The sequence below is a fragment of the Corapipo altera genome, unplaced genomic scaffold, assembly GCF_003945725.1.
Source record: "Corapipo altera isolate COAL_440 unplaced genomic scaffold, ASM394572v1 1, whole genome shotgun sequence".
In the NCBI taxonomy this organism is placed as follows: domain Eukaryota; kingdom Metazoa; phylum Chordata; class Aves; order Passeriformes; family Pipridae; genus Corapipo; species Corapipo altera.
Window position 1 is genome coordinate 5,921,727 of NW_020884873.1, and position 20,124 is coordinate 5,941,850.

The 20,124-nt window shown below is 47.5% G+C and overlaps 1 protein-coding gene across 1 annotated transcript in view; it reads left to right on the forward strand.

Annotated features, from left to right (window-relative positions):
• Window positions 1–20,124, forward strand: part of CACNA2D4 (calcium voltage-gated channel auxiliary subunit alpha2delta 4) — a 128,929-nt gene that overhangs the window by 98,325 nt on the left and 10,480 nt on the right. The window contains exons 28-35 of the mRNA XM_027668482.1: window positions 3,922–3,983; window positions 5,158–5,172; window positions 7,618–7,662; window positions 8,625–8,687; window positions 15,414–15,484; window positions 16,310–16,385; window positions 18,051–18,103; window positions 19,072–19,127. Coding sequence (XP_027524283.1) covers window positions 3,922–3,983; window positions 5,158–5,172; window positions 7,618–7,662; window positions 8,625–8,687; window positions 15,414–15,484; window positions 16,310–16,385; window positions 18,051–18,103; window positions 19,072–19,127 — 441 coding nt within the window. The remainder of the gene's footprint in view (window positions 1–3,921; window positions 3,984–5,157; window positions 5,173–7,617; window positions 7,663–8,624; window positions 8,688–15,413; window positions 15,485–16,309; window positions 16,386–18,050; window positions 18,104–19,071; window positions 19,128–20,124) is intronic.

The following is a 20,124-nucleotide window of genomic DNA, read 5'->3' on the forward strand; positions in this document are numbered from 1 at the left end:
GGTGGGCTGGCCACATCCTGTCCGGCCACAGCAGGTGTCCCCAGAAGCTGTTTGGGTGCAGCACAGCCCTGTGTCTGTTTTCTTGGGGATTCAGGGAAAACTTGAGGAGTGCTGGTAGGGGATAGTTGGGACAAGGGGAATGGGTGAAAGAGAGGTGTGTTTGCATCCATTCATTCCCCTGAATTTTGTGTGCAGCAGGGAGACTGTGCTCAGCCATATGTCCAGTGCAAGTGTCAGGTGTGGGTACACCTATGCAGTGATAGAGGCATTCCCTGCCCTCCCTGACATAACCTGCTGGTACAGGGGTGCAGTAAACAGCTGAATCCAGCCCACTGCCTCTGTCAGGATTCCCTCTGTGCTCTCCCATGGGCTTCTACAAAATCAGACCCGTCTCTTTCCTCCCTCTAGCTTGCTGAGGACCTCGGTAGCTCGCGTTTGCAGGAATGACTCCTTTGCTGATCTGCTTGAACTGCTTCTTCTATCAGGTCCAGTGTCATAAACAGGCTGGTTTGGGCCTTTTGTTCATTTTCATTTGTCTGGAAGTTATTTTTTAAGTAAAATTTTTAGAGGACTTAAAGTAAAATTTCAAGCTGCTGAGTCGAGAGGGAAAATGGGAATATTTCAGAAACAGGGAATGGAAAATGCAAACAGACACTATGGGCATGGCTGCTCTGGTACCTTCTTCTATTTGAATCACAGGTTTTATTTAACCATTGGACTGTCTGCCATGCAAACAGGTTGTGAACAGCAAGGTAAATCTTGATAAGCACTCTGCAGGATGTAATCTTGTGACTCTTTGTTATGGCATTTTGTTGTGCAGCAGGCCCAAGAGTTAAATCTTGGGGAAAGCTCCTTATGAGAACAACATATGGATAAATCAAAGAGAGAAGCCAGGGAACACAGACAGAAAGAGAGGCAAGCAGAGGATGAGCTAATGAAGCAGGCATGCTCAATGGAGGGATGAACAGGTGGAGGGGAAGGCTTTTATTTCCATGCACAACTCCAGAGAGAGCCCACTGCAGCCACGGGTTTGCAGGCAGGGTGCCTGCTGGTGGGAAGTAGTGCACAGCTACAGTGGGTAGCATGTCAGCACAGTGAAGCAATGTCTGCCTGTGCAAGGTGTTCAGCAATGCTTGTCCTCGTCTTTTATTTCACTTCTGCAATGCTACAGTTGCACAGGTTACTTGCACATTACTAGGAATAAAATCATTATCCATGGTCTCTCTGAAGACTCTGCAGAGGCCATTCATCATTTCATGGACCTCAGATCTTCCCACTGATGCAGCTTACTTTTGCCACCAGAGCAAAAAAGCTCATTAACAATCAGTTATAGTGTGGAACAAGCACGGAGGACATTATTTCAGTTTTCTCCCTCTCACCTGAGCTGTAGCATCATCCTTACCTCAGACTGAAATGCTGCTTTCCTCCTTTCTCCTTGGCTTCACCAACAGCGTGAAGACGCCCAGGCGACTATTTGTTACTAGCACTGGGGGAGTGGTGACTGAGGCCTGTTTGTCCTCAGTTCCCGTGTCTTCCTCAGGTCACCTGAATGTGTGAAATTTTCTCATGGTTCTTGCCAGTAGCTGTCAATCCATGCCAACTGGCAAGGAGTGGTGCTGCCAGGCAGGAATGTGAAGCCATCCCCCCAGCACAGTTCCCTCTGATGGATACCATCCAAACAGACAAACCTGGCTGCGAGGCAGGAGAGACCCCAGCTTTGCTTTCAGCAGCCTCTTCAGACTGTGCCATGATGTGAGGAGGAGAGTGGTGCTCACCACACCTCCATGGATTCCCCTAGCTAGAAATGTGTGCTGGACCACTGGGAAGGAGAAAAAGGGCTAGTGTCGAGTAGATGGAGAGTTTAGGACTGAAAAGATTGCATCCAAAGGACAAGGCTTGCTGTCAGACAGCACAGAGAGGTTACACAGGACTGTGGGCAATGTGCAAAGAGGAATTAAGAGGGCTGGGAGACTCCACTTTTTGTCCCTGCCACTGGCCACCTGTGCAAGCTTCCAGGTCTTCTTCTTCCTCATGTTTCAGGTAACTGTCCAGGTTTGGTATATGCTACTCATGCCTCCTGGGCAGAAACAAGGATTCACAGCCAGGGGCTAAAATCCCTCTGAAGAACAATTTTGAGACTAAATGTTCCCACTTCGAAAAAACATGAGCCACTGAGTATGCTCTGCATTGCAAGGTTAGTTACGTAGGTATCCACTCCTCTTCAGGTCTCATAAAAACTCCATGTCCTGGGTAATGCTCAGCCCCATTGATGTGATCTGCTGTGATAAGGGGAATGGCTCTTTCTTGAGATGGTTTGGAAGGATGGCAATGAATTTATTTAAAGCTACATCCTAAATGGGGTGCGTGGGCCTCATTGGACTCAGCAGCAACAGCACCGTTTCCCTTCTGTCATGGACTGCTGATTTGTCAGCAGGGGCACCAAGCCAAACCATGCCTGCGGTAGCCTCGCTGAAGGTGATGAATCTTTGCCCAGGCTCGACTCAGCCCTGTCCTTCCTCCTTTTTTTGCATTCTTTGTCTTGTCTGGTTTGTGCTCTGTGAGGCTCAGGGCAATGCAGCTCTACGAAATCATTCCTTTCCCCTCGTGTACAGGCAGTCACATTCAGTTTACAGCAGGCAGAGGCAGGTTAAGAAGTGTGCCTCTGATACGTGGGATTTTGTAAGATGTACCAGCAGTGGGAATGTGACAAGGACACTGGTATAAAAGGTAGAGCTGATGCCGGGTGCCAAGATGCGTCAAGAAAATACACCATTGCATACTCCGGTTTTAATTCATACCCATCTGAATTAGAGCATCAGTTCATACTGTTAGTTTAAAAGCACCCACACGGCATGATTCAGATTTAAAGGATCTCTTCCCCCCTTTGAAGCTCTTTCTAATTCAGAGGAAATCTGTAGAAACAGCAACACTTCATCCGCCTGATATCGGCGGTTGTGAAAAAAGTCTCAGAATCTCCCTCTCTTGTGTTTCTTTTTCTCCCTCACTTGCACTTTATATTCTATTTTGAGGTCCTGCTTGAGGCTGTAATTCCTCCAGAGCTCTAGGATTCAACTGGCTGACACACAGCCCAGTTGTTCCCCATCACCGTGCCAGGCTGCGCACGGCTGCACTGGTTGTTACATGTTCTCGTGGGCAACCTACCCAGGGACATCTGGGTTCTTCTGTTACAGAAACCCTGCACCGTTTCTTCTCCTGCCTTACCTCAGGAACACGATGCTGGGAATAGAAGAGAAATTAAGCCAAGAAATTAGGGCACACTTCATTAAGAGACACACACACAGAGTTCTGCTTAGCCCACCATGCACTAAGCTGGGACGGGGTAACAAATCGCTATTCCTAATCACACTTTCTGTCAAGTGACATTCATAATTCTGTGCATTTGTAGTGGCTTAGGAGCAATCTAAATCTCTGTGATTTCCCCTTGAGACAGGTGGGTTTTCAAATTAATCGCTTCCTCACACTGGCCTACTTTATTTCTGATTGATGCTGCGTGGTACAGGACTTGGGGCCAGGGTGATCACAAACATCCATTCTGGCCAGGCAAATCTGAAGAAGACAAAGAGGAAAGTTCACGATATCCTGGGGGGTCTTGGGAGGAATTTTTATTTTTTGTTAATTTGTTTGTAGCTTCACAGTGCTTAGTGTGAGGGAGGTCTCAGTACCTCAGTACAGTCAGTGTCCCCTTTTCCTCGCCCTTGTTAAACCTCTGACTCTCACTTGGCAGTCTGACTCAGTGCTGATACCCTGATGCTTATCATTCACACTTGGAAGCAGGCTGTGATTGTGATTTCCATGCCACCACCTTGGGCAAATGTTTACTCCTCTTTTCCTAACTTGTACTTGTCTTTCCTCTCTTGCACATTCCTCTCTTCATCCTCCCCTCTTTTTTGTTTCCCATAGCGGTGGGTGTGCAAATTAAGCTGGAGTTGCTCCAACGCAAGTTTTGGATGACCATGCAACAGGTAGGAGCATCAGCAGTCGTGCAGAGAGACAATTTAATGCTCTTTGTCAGCAAGGTCGATGCTATGTTACATCACATATGACAGCATTTTGATGAGGGCTTTTGCAAAATTCATATTAAATGATTTATGAAGTAGATTAGTTTGAAGTCACACATTTCTGTAATCCTTTGATGGCACTAATGCCGTGTGAGCCGTGAGTCTGCTCCACAAATGCCGTGTTGACAGTGTCAGCATCCTGGCCTGGCATTAGCTCTGCTGCATATGACACATTTAATTGTGGAAATATGTTTCTGCTCATTCAGCCTTTCAGAAACCTCACGGAAATCTGCAATTTTGGGCACACAGAAAAAAAATTCTACTGCCTTCTCTTATCATCTTGATAATGATAACAAAACACTACCAGCTTGCCAAAATAAAAATTATTTGCTCCAGGGATAGGCTTTTGGTGTTGTCCTAATTTTGGACACTCTTGCTGGACTGAGAGAGTGGAATAATTAAAACACTTCCCCCAGTCTGAGAAGCAGGAAAAGTGAAACACCTTTCCCTTACCACCCAGGGGCTTTCTCCCCAGGCTTTGCTTTCAGGGAGGTCTACTGGAGGGGTGATTCTGACAGGATTAAAGCAGCACACAGGAGAAGCGGCTCTTTGCTGTCAGGGGAGGGAACTGTCTTCAGATGGGGATGACAGAAGAGGTGAGAGGGCAGAAAGCTGCTCACCGGGAGTGAGAACACGTGGGGAACAAAAAATCCCAGAGTTATCTGGGGGCGGCAGGAGCATTCTCACAGGTGGGCAGATCACATAAACCTAACCCGAGCTAAAAAGACTCCTGCAAAGCATATGAGAGCATCCTGAAGCAGCAACAGAGAGCATCATTTTACAAAAACCTCCTGAGGGCCATACGCAGACAGTTCTCAGAGAAACAAGCCCTCACGGGCGTTAAGTGAAGCTGAGAAGCCTTATTAAAGAAGCTAAAGGAGGCCTGTGTGCCAAGTGCCTGCAGGCCGTGGCCCTGGTAGATGCTGGTATGAAAAAAGCATGTGTGTGCTTTCCCAGGACGTGACCACTGTTAGACAGAGGAATGACTAACAGATTTTGTTTTCCTTCTTTCTCCCTCTCCTGCTTCACTGCATGCTGTGCCTCTCTGGATGTCCACGCTGTGCCTCCCATCTCTCAGCCCAATGACAGTGATGTAAGTAGACAAAAGCTGGGGACAGGGAGGCATCCTGGCATGGCCTCGCTGCAGCTTGGCTTTGTAATTGTGTCATTTATGTGCCAGCATATTATAGGCACTGTCCCTTGTCTGTAGTCACTGGAGATGGTCCAAACCTGTCAGAGGCTGTGTTTGTCTTCACAGTAATTAAGTGTCTTTGGCAAAGCTGAAAGTGCTCTGGGTCACAGAGACCTGACCAACAGCAGGAGGATGCTGTGAGGTAGTCTGGTCTCTGAGGAGGGAGCTGCACCCAAGGCAGCAGATGTGGTTTCAGAGTAACCAGGGACCACAGTTTCAGTTTTGCCCCCACCTCAGAGACTCTGCAAGCTGCCAGCACTCTCAGACCAGGCCCCTCACTGTGGTGCTGCTGCAGTATGGCCAGCCCAGCACTGGGCGCTGCTGGAACTTCTCCAGGTCTGGAACAGCAGCGGCAGTGAGACTTGGTCCTCACCCTGCTGAGGAAGATGCTGTGAGACACGGGCCTTTCTTGTGGGAAAACACTCTGGTTCACCTGGGTTTCTGTTCTGACATCTGAACTCCGATCTCTGTATTTGTTATCCCCCAAGGCCATTATAGTGGTCTGTTGTGGCCACATTTCTCTGCTGACCAAAGGAAGGAAACCACCAGGGTGAAGTACAGGGCCACCTCTAGGAATACATCCAGGGAAACAAAACAACCACGTGCTGTTTTGTGGTGAGGCAGGGGTGAGATGGTGCTTGCAACCGTGGATAAAGGAATGTTCTTAAACCAACCTCCCTAGAGCCTCAAAAAGCCAGCTGGATTCAGAGTTTGAACATGTGATATTGCAAAGCCGTGGGGCTTGAGGTAAACTCAGGCATCTCCAAGTCTTCTCTGAGGTTAAGCAGAGGGACAGCAGACTGAAACTACTGGTTTTGTTCTGCAAAGCTCAAGAGGAGAAACAAATTCTAGCTGAAAGTTATGGTCTTGTTGTGGTCTGAAATGGCAAATTCACCTCTTGTTACTGAGATTCATCCAGGAAGGGGGTTGGAGTTTGTGTCTAAGGGTTTTGAGAAAATAAAGGGTAGCTGGCTGAGAGCAGACAGGCTATGTGCTATGCCAGTGTCCTTCCCTGACCCCAAAAATCCTCTGGCAGGAAGGGGACCCCGTGTACAGAAATGGCATCACCATGTCAGCTTTCTTCCCTCTGCTGCTGGAGAAAATAGAATTAAAAAATAACATGAAGAGACAGACACATGCAGCCAGGGCAAACTCCAAACAATTATGAAATCAATAAGCACCTGAAGGGCTTTGTTACTCACCACTTAACCCCTCATGTCCCCACCCAGATCACTGTTGTGAAACACATGTCAGGTCCAGTACACAGAAATCCTAAATGAAACAAATGTATGTTGCCTTGGGCTGCATGAGCACCATTCACATCCTATTTTATCATTAGTTGTCTGTAGAATAAAAAACCAACGGCAACAACAAAAAAAAAATCCCTGCCTGAGAAGAATCCTGATCTAAAATACACTTAGTCTGGATACTAACAGATGCAGAAATGCATGCAGGTTTCTCACTGGTGCACAATAACCTTCACTTTTGCCCTTTCTTGAAGAGTGGCACCTCTGCTTGGAGCACAAGGGTACTGCTGGAAGCATGTCAGGGAGGCAGATGCAGGATCAGAGCCCTCAGCAAAGGGGATGTTGCTCGGAGAGGTGGAGAATACAAAGAGCTACCGAGTGGCCAACCTGGGGGTGGTACCTGTGCCTGCTGCAGAGCTTGTCTAGGAAATGCCAGCTAAATTGCAGAGCTTTATGGGGTGCCATTACGAAGACCTTTAGCTCAGCAGTCCCAAGGGGGAGGCTGTAAGACGAGATCATACCGTGTGCTGAGGGATACCTTCAGTGCAGGTAGGTCGGAGTGCAGCTGCAGGTTGAGCTCTGGGTGGTGGGAGCCTGAGATGAGAGGCCTTGAACTGGTACTGACCCTTTGCACGACAAAGAGCACAGGGACCTGTGGGCCAGCCAGGTGTCTGACCACCCACAGGCACAGCAGGAGCCACTGTCTCACCAGGAAGATTCCAGATTATCACACTGTCAGGGTCTAAAAGCCCAGGGTTTACTTCATTCAGGGTCCCTCCTCAGAGGCACCAGCTCAAGCTCTTTCTGTGTTACTGCACCATGAATAAATTGTTTTAAGGTTCTGGATGTCTGAGACTCTCCTATGGGAAACCTGGAGTCCAACCAGTAGGGGAAACTTGTCTGACTTGTGTGAGAGTGGGGCGTGTAGAGAGCCAAGTGGCAACCCATTGGGTCACTGGAGCCACCTGCTGCAAAGGGGCTTCAGTATCAGCAGGGAAAGTCTCTGGTAGTGGGATTGTGAATGCCAGAGTGGCTTGTGCATGATCAGGCAGGAAAGTTTCCGTAACACCACCGTTAATTCTCCACTTTTCCTTTCCAGTGCAGTGCCTTCGACGGTGCCTGTCCTCTCAGCTGTCAGGATGATGTAAGTTGCCCAGCTTTCTTCTCTGTACCTATGATGGGTGGGATTGCCTACCTTCTCTGTGGAGATCTAGGTGTCCCCAAAAGAAAAGTTTTTCCTGTTGTTTCCTCACAAGAGATTGCACAGCTGAGGCAGGACCTCATGCTAACAAGAAAAATTTGCAGTTTAGGTCTTCCCATCAGCTGTGAGATGCCAGCTGGGCCAAGGCAGAGATATGGGGCTTCTAGCCAGTGACTCTTAAGGAAAGTCTGTCCCCTCTGTCTCCCTGGCATCCCAGAAGATGTTGAACATGATGATGATGAACAGGAAAGAGTAGTTGTCATGCCACTCTCATGACGTGTGCTGGACACCTCTCTTTGTGTTTAAGCCACTGCTTCAAACTTGTTCCCAGGAATATTTGGGACAGAAGCTCCTGCCCTGAAGAGCGGGATCAGGGATCTTGTTGTATGTTCATGCAGGATTTCCTCTGCACCCTAGTTTTATTCTGCAAGACCTAAGGGTTTTCGTCTAAACTCTGTGCCTCCATTTCCTGCTCTGCAAAACAAAAATAAGATCAGCGCTGATTCTCAGTGGTGAGGAGAGGGTTATTTCATGAGTGGTTATAAAACTCTGAAACCTAAAAACGGAAGGCATTAGAAACCATATTATTAAAGAGAAGAGCTCTCCCAATATCCTGTCTCTTCCTGAAGCATGCCTTGTCTTAAGTGTGTCTCACAGCCTGCTAGGCCTGCACGCAGCTCTGGCAAGAGGCAATCTCTGTCACAGCTCATGAACTAAATACCTCAAAATGGAGGCAGAGAGGGAAAAGTCAATTGTATAAAACCCGTGGTAGCTGAGCTGTGGGGCTGGCACGGAAATGCCGAGGCTGTTGCCGTCGTCACAATCCCACACCGCCCCATCCTGAGCACACACATGCAAACACGGAAAAAGCCATCTTTAATATTGATTCTCTTTCATCTCTGCAGATTCTGAATTGCTTCCTCCTTGATAACAATGGTTTTATACTTGTTTCCAAAATACCTGAAGAGGTAAGAGAGCATAAGGGAAGGAGGAGGGGTTGGGTTTGCTTGTTCCTGAATAACCCACCAGAGCCGGTTTAAACAAATGCAGTTCAATTGTGTAATAAGGGTGGCTGTGGTGTAATTAAATTCAACTGTGCAGTGAGGGGGAAGCCTCCCAGCAGAGTGACAGCACATCCTAGGTGAGGAAGGAGTTTGCAGTGATAAGTGAGGAACTAGTCAAAATACCTTTTTATCAGAAGTGAGGAAATTAGACTCCTTTCCCTTGGCACAAATGCTACTGAAAGGTGATGTGAGACAGTCCCAGAGGGCAGATATGCCAGGGGAAGGGGAAAGGGAAGGGAAGGGAAGGGAAGGGAAGGGAAGGGAAGGGAAGGGAAGGGAAGGGAGGGGGAGGGAAGGGAAGGGAAGGGAAGGGAAGGGAAGGGAAGGGAAGGGAAGGGAAAGGGAAAGGGAAAGGGAAAGGGAAGGGAAAGGGAAAGGGAAAGGGGAGGGAAGGGAGCAGTGCTTTTGAGCACTTCTGAAGTCAAAGCAGGTGTTCTTCAGGAAAGGAAACTGAGGGGACCATAGGAGCAAAATGCTAAAGGCAAAAATTAAGATGAAAACATTTAGGTAAATTGGAAACCAGAACACGCCTAAAGAACTGAAGGATTTACTGGACTCACAGAGGTGAAAGGAGTTTGGAAAAAGGCTCAGAATTGTAATAAAAATAAGGTGTGTGTTTCCACAACCATTTTTAGGGAGCTGAAGTTTGTGATGTGACATCCTGTGCAGCCTGGGTAAAGTCAACACTACCAGCCACTACATGGTTTAGCTATACTTTTCTGTTCTCTGATAAATTCACCACACAGCTATTTCCTTCAAAATAATAAAGCCCCATAGTTCTGGATGTCAGAAAGTGATATGTTGGAACAGTCTCATAAACTGCAAAGCAATAAGTCAGTAGTAAGAGTGGTCTCATAGAAGAAACGGGAAATTAAGCAGCTTTGTTACTGACAGAAGTGTGGATTTTCATTAAAATTGCCATTGTACTGGAGTTAACAAATGCAGTTTGGGTATTTCCAAAGGGCAGTAGATCCAAGCCCAGAAATTATTTTCTTCAGGATGTGACAAACAGGTTGAAATGGAAACTACGGTAACAAAACTCCCAACAGATGTGACTGGGACAAGCAGCACAGCTTCTATAAGGAAGAAAACTTACCATCTGTATTTTTCGAAAGTGAGAAAATCAAAATATAAGGGAGACTCGGTGACCTACTGCTTTTCAGTTCTGTTCAGCCTCGAACAGAGTCCCTTACAAGAGACTGTTGAAGAAGTTCTGGTGAAAGAGTGAAGCGTGAAGTAACAGCGTTGATCTCAAAGTAGCTGGGACAGAAAAGAAAGAAGAGGAATTTTTAGATGGATATTGAGAGAGAAAACATCAGCTATGTGAGTCCCGTGGTTTCCCACCTGGACTTGTGTTGATTAACATATTCAGAATAGGCTGGGAAGGGAAAAGGTGAGATTGTGCATCCCGCAGGCACTGCCCAGGGAGTTCAGAGAGGCCAAGATGGGAACTGGTGAGACTCGCAGAGCAAAACGAATCAGCAGCACAGTGGCACCAGAGGGTGATACAGACAGATATCCAGGGATATTGCAAGGAACAACCAAGGCCTTTTCTGTAGGAAAGTGACTTACTCAGTACAGTGAATAATCCAGTAAAATGGCCCTTTCAATTCTGTGATGTGCCAAAAAAAAAACCAAAAAAAACCCCCCCAAAAAAAACCAAACAAAAAACCAAAACAAACAAAAAAAACCAAAACCAAAACCAAACAAACAAAAAACCCCAAAAACACAACACAAAACCAACCAACCAAAACAAACAAACAAACGAAAACAACAACAAAAACAAACTTGAAAAATAAGGGAGAGAAATGCTGTAAAGTTGTATTGGGTCCCTGCTCTGGGAGGTCAGGTCCTACTGCATGTTCGGGATGGGCTGATAGTCTTAGGAATTGATGGTTCCTCTTCTGACTCCTATGGCATTTTCAAAGGTGCTTTACTGAGTCCTATGATGTGTCCATCAGTGGAGACAACCCTTTAGCTACCATGTGTCCTGTTTGTCCTCACCACCATCCTTCTGGGTTCCGTCTCTGTATTTTTTCCTGCACCTTATGGAAAATGGAGTTTCCCAAAAGCTCATCTCTGAAAAATCTGACTAGCAGAGACATAGCATTATAGTGGATTTGGGTAAATTATAAACATTATCCACATACCTCCAAGATCAGGCATTTTGGCAGGCACCAGAGCTGTTCTCCTCCAGCTGTTACCTCCTCTGACCTCAGAAGGTTCACCATTACTTTTCTTCTAATTTCTTTATCTTGTTCCAGTTGCTGTTTTTATCTCCTGGTGGCACCATGAGTGTCCACATAGTTAAACCCTACAGGGAATTCAAGACAGCAGCAGCATTAAATCAATACCCTGGTTTTCACAGCTTTGTGACCTGGATTTTGCTTCATGGGATCCTTTGCTGCAGTGTGGCCTTCCCTACCCCATCCTACACTCTTTCCTCAGTGCATCCTTTAACATAATGCCAAAACCAAAATCTCATACCTGGATTTTTGTGGCTATTTTGCCCTTCTGGAGAAGTCAGCCAATTCACTGCTCTCCCTCTCTGCCCTCACCAGCAAAAGTGGCTCAGCTGCCTGGGTCAGGGTTTCAGCCCAGCAGCATGGAGAAGGGCAGCCAGCCTGCACACTGCCTGTGCTGCACCTCCAGCTGGGGTGGGAGTGAGCTCATGGGATGCCTAAGGAATGAGGGTGCACAGGTGAACCATCTACCCTGCTGGACCATGCAGGCTGTGGCAGCTCCAGCACCAGCAGGGCCTCAGGCACATCCTTGCTTCCCCCAGGAAGACAACTGAGGAGCTTTCATATCCAAATGCCTACATCCCAGGGCAGAGTGAAAGCTAACAGTAGTGGAGAGGTGCCAAAGTGCCTGTGTCCTTACAGCCCCCAAGCCAGAAGCTGGTGCTGGAGACCCTTTCTATGGGCTCTGAGATGTTTTGTTCCATCTCTCTGCTTGCTCCTTTGGGACTGTGGTGGTTTATGCTGCATTCAGCCCAGAGCTGCCCACTGCCTGCACCTCCTTCTTGGGTGACCACTTGTGGGTCCCTTCCAACTCAGCATATTCTATGATTCTGTGAACCAGTTCCCTCAGGAATGGGGTGAGGACAGCATGGCTCAGGCTCTGCTCCCCTCTGCCCTTTGGGACGGGGGATCAGAATGGGGGGTTGGCTCTAATAACCTCTCTATGAAGGAAGCAGGAGGCTTGCTGGCAGTCAGAAACCACCACAGAAGAGGGACTTCTTAGGATTTTAATGATTGACTAGTTGGAAACTCCCTGCGGGGTTACTTGGGGAAGAGTGGGTAATCTCTTGATTGGAGCTAATATCTCCCCATCAGACTCTGAGCCCCATCTGGCTCAGAGGAAGCAAAGAGTTAAAACCTAGAGTCAGGAGAAGGGAGCGAGTGAGGGAGAGGACCAGGTGATCTAGAGCAGGGGAGGGAGGGAAAGTGGGTGGCAGGCTCAGGCTGTGCTGCAGGGAGGGCTGCTCGGTGCTGTGTTTCCGCCAATGTTTGCAGCCGTGGCCGCACGACCACCCCTGAGTTTTCAGCCGCCTTCCGTTGCCAGTCGTAGGCACAGCTGTGGATCACAGGTCTTGAGCTCCCTCCGCCTGCTGCATCCAGATGTTCCCTCACTCACTAAACCTCTTTTTCTACGACTGCTGCCTTCTCCCTGAGGCATTTTGCACGGCATGTGTGCAAGCTCTACCCAGGCGGGACTCCAGGGACGGGGGTCAGGGGGGCAGCTGGAAGGCAAAGGTCCCACCAGGGCTGGGCAGAGCTTGTGGAAAAGCAAGGGCCATTTGAGCCATGCAACAAGGAGGCTGCCTGCTTTCCCAAAGCCTGTCTTATTGGGCAGACCCTGTTTGTTTACAGGTTTTGAATGTACAAAAAGTGTAAATTGCTCAACGAGCCAGCAAAGGGTGGATGTACCTATGTCTGTGAGCAGTGATGTAGCTTTTGAGCCATATGTGTGCTCTGGGTTGCATCTCTTTCCTGTGCATAGCCTGTATGTGTGCCTGTACACTCAGCTGCAGGAGGATATGATACAGCATGTGTCACATGGATGCAGAGGGATGAGATACAGTGTGGGTCATGCCGGATGTCAGAGTGACACTTTGTGCTGTGAACCTCTGAAATTGCAAGGGCCTGTGGAAACCTGCCCAGAGATGGGAGTCAGGAGAAGCACAGCAGAGGGATGCTTAGGAGAGCAGCAGTCACTGGGGGAAGCAAGTTGTAATGAGAGCTGCTTTGCAAAATGTTGCTCTGGTACAGGACTGCTTTGGTCTCTGCCAAGTGATGCTTTTCTGTGTTACTCCCCGCACAGGGTACCTAAAACAATACTAAGGTTTGAATGTCTGGTTTGATGTTAAAGGCCAGTTTGTAGATGCTTTTCTGAACACACTGCCTAGGCTATACTCTCATTTATACTGGTAGCTCCTCATTCTTTTACCTGTAGGAATGACATCCTAGCTGGAGAAATCTGGTCGGTGTGCTGGTTTAAAGGTAAACCAGCAGGGGAAATGAACTCAGCTCAAAAGAGAGATTATAAATCAGAATAACAATTTAATAAAATAATACAATAAGTACGATTATACAGACAAACAGTTGGTTTTAACCCACAAAACCCAAATATATAACCCAGCACCCTGGGGCATGAACAGAGTAGTGTTCTTTGGACCCTCTGAGTCCAAAGGAAAAGGAGAGGGGAAAACCTGTTGGTGAGAGTGCTGTTGCAGCCTGGTCAAGAGTGGTGATTGCAGTCCGGTCGAGAGTGGTGGTTGCAGTTTGGTTGAGAGTGGTGGTCTGCAGTCTTCCTCTGGATCCCACGAGTGGTTAAAAAGGTCCCAAGACTCCAAGATTATATATCCTCCAGTTCAGGCAGGAATGCCCAGTACCTCCCTCAGGGCAGGGGGTTCCTTAATGGGTGTGAGGACAAGAGCACCCTCCTATCTCTCAGGCCTCTTAGCACCTAGTTTATAGCCTGAGGAGTCAGGCTGTATGGGCAGATGGTGTAAATGGTTCATTGATAACAGTTTCTGGTAAATGGCATGGAAGGCTATAGAATACACAGTTTTGGGTTACACCCATCCAGTGATGAACTGGTCTCAGCTGTCCTAACTAGGACAGTCGGACATCAGCATCCCTTCACAGGACAGGACCCATTTACAGTCTTGCAGTTGCCCCCTCCCCTCCCCTTGCCACACTGTCCGCAGCTTGCACTGTGTTAAATCCCACTGCTCCAGCGCCTGCTGGTCTGCAGACTGGTATTAAATGGAAGCAGCTGGCCTCTTCACCACCCTAATCAGATTGAAAGAGCAGGGACAGTGAAAAAAGTTAGTGCTTACTCAGGCACATTTTACTATGTCTGAGACAATTACAGCCTAAATGCTCAAAGAGGAGTTGATGTTATGTATCGCTTTATACAGCGAAATGACTTCTAAAACCTGTTGGGGAGAAGCTCATAACCATGTAACACTACTTTTAGATGATTACCATGTGATCTTAGGTAAATCTGCCTAAGGGTTCAGGTTTTTCCAGTCAAAATGTCCCACTCAAATAAATGAAGTCATCTGTCATCTGCTAATACATGCTAAATGACTGCTAGCCTATCAGTGGAAAAGAAAACGTCCCCCCAGACTGCATGAATGCTTCCATAACACGTGGGAGCTATTTACTGTGTCAGGATCCTTGAGCCAGGAAAATAGACAGAGGACTGCTCATATCTACGTTTTTATTACTGATGAATATTTTATTTACTTGCCTACAAACAAAGTGGTGGACTCGACAGATTTGAAGCATTTTTGCAACAGATTTGTCACGGTTTAGCAATCAGGAAAGGTAGAGTTTTTGTGGTTTTGAAGAAATCTTTAGAGCAGCAGTTCCCAGATTTGGGATTGCATCTGTATTTGAGGTTATTGACTCCAAGGCATAAGTGGGACCACAAGCTTCTCTTTTAGTCCAGGCACGCATGTGGGACTGGGGGGTTGTTCCCCCCTAGATGCAACTTTTGCTAGGGTGGAGCCTGTGCAACAGCTCCGGCTTTGCCAGTGCAACATGGATGGGTTCATGTTGTGTTGTTTGGGTTACTTCAGGCTCAGAGCTTCAGGCTGCAGTGCGTTGTAAAATTATGTTTGCTGCCTAAATAAATTTGTACATCACACTTACACGTGGTGGGGCAGTTCACCCAGGGCAGCAGGAGAGCAGAGTTTCCAAAGCCACTGTGGTCATGGGCTAGGAGAGAGGCTTAAATGGAAGAGTCAGGCATTCAGATCCAGAGAACATGGATTCCCAAAAACCCAGAGGAGAGCCCAGGCCTCTGGTGACTCAACATGCCTGGGTCTCTGCAGCTTGAGAGCCTGCCTTTTTCTGTCACAAGCTGCAGAGACTTATGTGGGCTAAATCACTTCCAAGCGTGGTAGGAATGGTGCAGGATGCCCAGCTGGCGATGGGGGAAGTCCTCCCTCAAGCTTTCCAGGCAGCCAAAGGACAAGGCTCAGCGTTACCTCCTTATAAAACACTCATCGTACATAGCAGGCCTCCAAACAGACTAGATCAGCTGGAGCCTTCGAGCATTTGGAAAATTTACTGTTGTCAGTTTATCCTGTTTTTTCCTTTTTTGTACTTACAGACTGGAAAATTTTTTGGTGCAGTGGATGGCTCAGTAATGACCCAGCTGCTAAACATGGGCATGTTCAGGCGGTAAGTGGGGGATCTCCACGCTGTACTTCTCGTTCTTCGCTGGTGTGTGGGTCAGAGCATATTGGTCCCTCTGAGAAGCACTTGAGCAGGGGAAAATGCACATGCTGATGATGCATGTGACTCTCTTATTTAGAAACAAGAGCTCCTTTAGCTACCTGCCCCCTCCCCCGACTCGCTCAGCCATCATCACCACACAGGCTGTTTCTCCTCATCTCCTGCTCTTCCACCTGCTGCAAAGCACAGAAAGACACAGTAACTTCCAATCTCCACGTGGCCAGAAAGTAGCTGCTTCTCTGTCTGGGAAACATTTCTTGGCATTTTGGGTACAAAAGTGCTTCAGTTCCTCCTGCCACTGGGGAAAGCCTTTCTACGGAATAGTTGTCTGAGAGCCCCCCAGGATGCAGCATTGCAACTGGCCGACCACATTTCTCTTTCTCTTAAAAATACCTCTGTTCATCTCAGTCCACTCCCCCAGCTGATGTCAAAAGAGAGTTCAGAGTTTCAGTGGCTTGAAAACAGGAACTAGGGGGCCCTGAGGTAGTTACAATCATAATTCCTCTGCTTCACAGCCTGCTTTACTCACTCTCTGAAATTAGGGACATATTTCCTTCTGACCCAGTTGCATTAATCCAGAGCCTGTATTTCTTGCTCTGCAGGATCCAGCACTGGCCAAACAGCAAAGACACGTGTAAGCAGGTCGCCACTTTAGTTCATATAGGAAATATTTCATACATGAAATTTTTTTAGAGAAAGCTGATGTGTCTGTCCCCTAGGCCAGTTGCATTGCTTGCTTCTGACTGCTGGCTTGTTTTGTTTTGATTGCAGGGTGACCATGTATGATTACCAGGCAATGTGCAAAGTACCCTACCACCACCACAGCGGTGCCCGGCCCCTGCTCAGCGTACGTATCTGTCAGCATGCAGCCCTCCCTGAGCTGTGCTTTCTCCTAGGGCATCTCCAGCACCTTGGGGCAGCACATTCCACAAAAAAGACTGTAGTAGATGTTTGCTTTCAAGCGGTGGGAATGTCCAAACTTATCTAAGGCAGGTCTCTGAGGCAGCGGTGGCCTCTGGCTGCAGTTTCCAACGTGGATCTCTATTGGCATATAGGATCTCAGTGAAAATTGGAAGGTTCAGGGAGAGGACATGAACTAAACTACAGCAGGCTTCCCCTAAAAGCCAAGGAATCAGCTAGCAGCTGAAATGAACAGGAATCCTTTTACAGGGCATGGTTTTACTCAGCAGCTCATAAAAGAGAGTTACTCTGTCAGGGAGCATCTGGGAGAAAACTGACAGTCGTTTGGGGAAATATGAGTGGAGCTGGAGCAACAGGCAGAGTGGTGATAGCCCAGGGAACAAACCAACAGAGGGAAGGGTTTTACCAGTACCCAAATGCAACCTCTCTTTAGGCTGATACAAACTAAGAATCTAATCCCACTCTGCCTTCCTAACGTGGCCTCAAACAGGCAGAACAAAGTAATTACTCAACCCTTAGGCCACTTTAAACTAGTTGACACAACCCTAAACAGGGATTTTAACACTTTTAACAACATGTTACATTTTTAAGAGTAAGTCTGTTTTGGAGTGGCTATACTTAAGCTAGATAAAATATTGTGATTGTAGTGAAAATATTTGCTTGATCATATCCTCCAATTTTGATTACTGTCACAAAATATGAGCTGTCGAAAACAAGGTGAACTAGGAAGGTGAGCATTCAGCCTTCATCTCTCATCTTCCCCTCTTAGCAAAATCTTTGAGAAGGAAAAAATCAAGAAAAGTCTGGTTTTCATATACACGCATAAGAACCAGTCAAATTCCCAATAATCTCTACATTTTACTATTTGCTGACTTATTTTGGCTGAAGATAAGTCAGTTAGCATAATGGAACATTATCTTGTGTCCTGTGACTACTGCATCTGTTTTGGGTTTGAGGACACGGGCATGATTATGAGAGAGAGAGATGAAAATTAGACATGGTTACCATGAAGAAAAGAAGCAGCAGGATCCTCTGCAGATGAATTGTCCCTGGGATAATGCTGGATTTCCAATTTGTAGCTGAAAAGCAGGAAGATGATAGAAGTCATGCCATCTTGAGGAAAAGCTGGATGAAAGCACAGTTAAGCATAATCAATCAATGGAAGATAATACTAAATCCTGGGCTTGTCCCAGAAACACCACTTGCTATCAGAACATAAAGCATCCTAAACTGGTGGTGTCCCATTTAGCTGTGTTTCTCTCCTGCTCTGAGCTCTGAAGGTCATCCATACTGGAGAGAAATCATCAAGCAATTACCTCTTCAAAGTCCTTCATACATTTGTGATAAACTCCCTGACCCTGATGGGGAGAGGGTGAGAAGATATTATTAGTAACAAGGCAGCTCTGCTGGCTTTTTACATCAAAACATTTTGAACATTTTCCAGTGATGCCCAGACCTTGAATTTCCAGCCTGTCTTCAAGAGCTCTGTTCAGTGGAGGGAATTGGTCTGAAATGTGAGGTCCTGCATAACAATTATAAATTCTCTGACCAGGTCCTTATGGTATTTCTCATTTCTTCTTTTGTTCTCCAGCCAATTTATGCCTTTCTAGCTGCAGTGAAATGGCTGATAAGTGATTTCCTCATGTGAGTACCAAAAGATGGGGGTGTTTGGGAGGCTCAGAGCAACGGGGTCAAGAGCTGAGAAAGCTGCAAGAGGAGGCCCCTGCATAGGGCATTGCTGTCAGCCTTCTCCTGACATTCAGCTCAGCCTTGCTCCTGGGAGACAGAAAGCTATTACTATTCCCATTTTGAGAGGCAGAGGCCCAAAGTGGGTCTGGGATTTACCTGAAGTCACTCAGTACAAAGTGCCTGAGTCAGAAATAGGACTTGGGTCTCCTGGGGCCCTGTGCAGATCCTTGATGCCGAGTCCTCTTGCCTGTCTCCTTTGCCCGTGCTGAGCGAATGCACACCTACCTTTCACAGGGGGAGAAGGCTGAAGGAAGCAAGCCAGGGAGCTCAGCTCTGAGTGACAGGCAAGGGAGAGGAGAGGGAAGGCTGTCCCCTAGATTTGGGTTCCCCTCAAACTTCTGGGGTTAATCAGAGTTCAAGCTCAAATTAGGATGAAAGTGCCGCTGCTCAGCTTGCTGGGTGTGCAAAAGGGGAGATAAGGAAAAGATACAGCTCTGAGGGTTTGAGCCTATTGGTGCAGAATAATTCAAAGTGGCATGTAGTTACCTTCAAGCAGACAGAGTATGGGCTTCTGATGGCCATCCATGCCTGCTCCTCAGGTGGGGCCCACAGTGACTGAATTCCCTCCCAGCCTCAGGGGTTGCTGTACTCATTCCTTCCTTCACTGGCGAGCCCCTCACACTGTATATACTTCAGGAAAAAGCCCATTCCCATCTTCCACAGTACAGATCCCACGGTACAGAGTTACACTCTATCATATGGAGAGGAAAAAAAAATAAAAAAAAAAATGAGACTTCCACTGCCAGCAAATTCGCAGTAAACATTTTAGAACTGATACTTGCCGGGCAACAGGGCCATCTCCCTGACACCTGCATCCTTCCAGGCTGCTGAAAAAGCATCCTCTGTTCTTGCTCTTTTGACAGCTTCCTTTTGGAGTTTAACATGAGTAGCTTCTGGCACTCAAACAACTTGGCAGATGGTGAGTACACAAGAGTCCAGCCACCCCACAGCACGTGAGTGTTACAGCCACGGGTGACAGAAGAAACTGTAAGGGGAAGCCTGGCCTTGTGCAAGGAGCCTGCCATGTGCCCCACACCTCTTCTTCCATGGACACTGTAATCCAGCTTCCAGATCCTACCACCACCACATCTTCCCCTATTTCCACTCCCATTTCAGGCTGCCACAGCACCAGAGCGGTCAGAGTGAGGTGTGTGCTGCTCAGAGCTTGCTTTCCTCAGGATTACTTGCTGAGGAGGTGGGAGGTGCTTCTCTCTGAGGACTCCTACCCTGAGTGCAGTGGGATGAGAGAGGCCATCCACTGCAAAGCACTTCAGTTGGAAAGACTCCCTTCCAGTCTCTGACAGGACAGGACAGAGCAGGGCTGGAGCAGGACGTTCTCCAGAGCCTAGCAGGGGTTTCAGGAAGCTAGACAGAAACCTTACAGTTCAATAACACATTGAGGGTCTTCATTTACCCACTGGACCTGCTCTGGAAGAAAGAAGATGATGGCACATGGTACTGCACAGCAGCTGAGTGCAGCAGAGGGGTATGTCTGGTTTGAAATCCAGTGATCTGTCCTGCAGCTGTAGTGCTGCCTGCTAGAAACATCCTGGGAATCTCCTTGGTCCCATCCCTAGCCCTACAGGCAGGGGGTGATGTTGATGGCACTGAGGAGACTCCAAGGGAAAGGTGAGGTGTGCTCTGTGCAGCCCTGTAAGGGCTGTTGTTGCATTCTCACTAATTATTGATCACTATTTTAGTGGAGACAGTGCTACCTTCCATGCTAACTGTGGATCTGAGTCTTCTCCACTGAACTCTCCTGGTGTAATGGGGAAACAGTCATTTTTAGAAAGCAAAATTCCTTTCTACTCAGAAAATAAGGCCTATGTCCGAGTACTGTTTAGGTCCCACTCACTTTCTCCAAAGAGATGGCACTAGAAGCTGCAGGTATCCTCTAAGTGGCCCTGGCTGCTGCC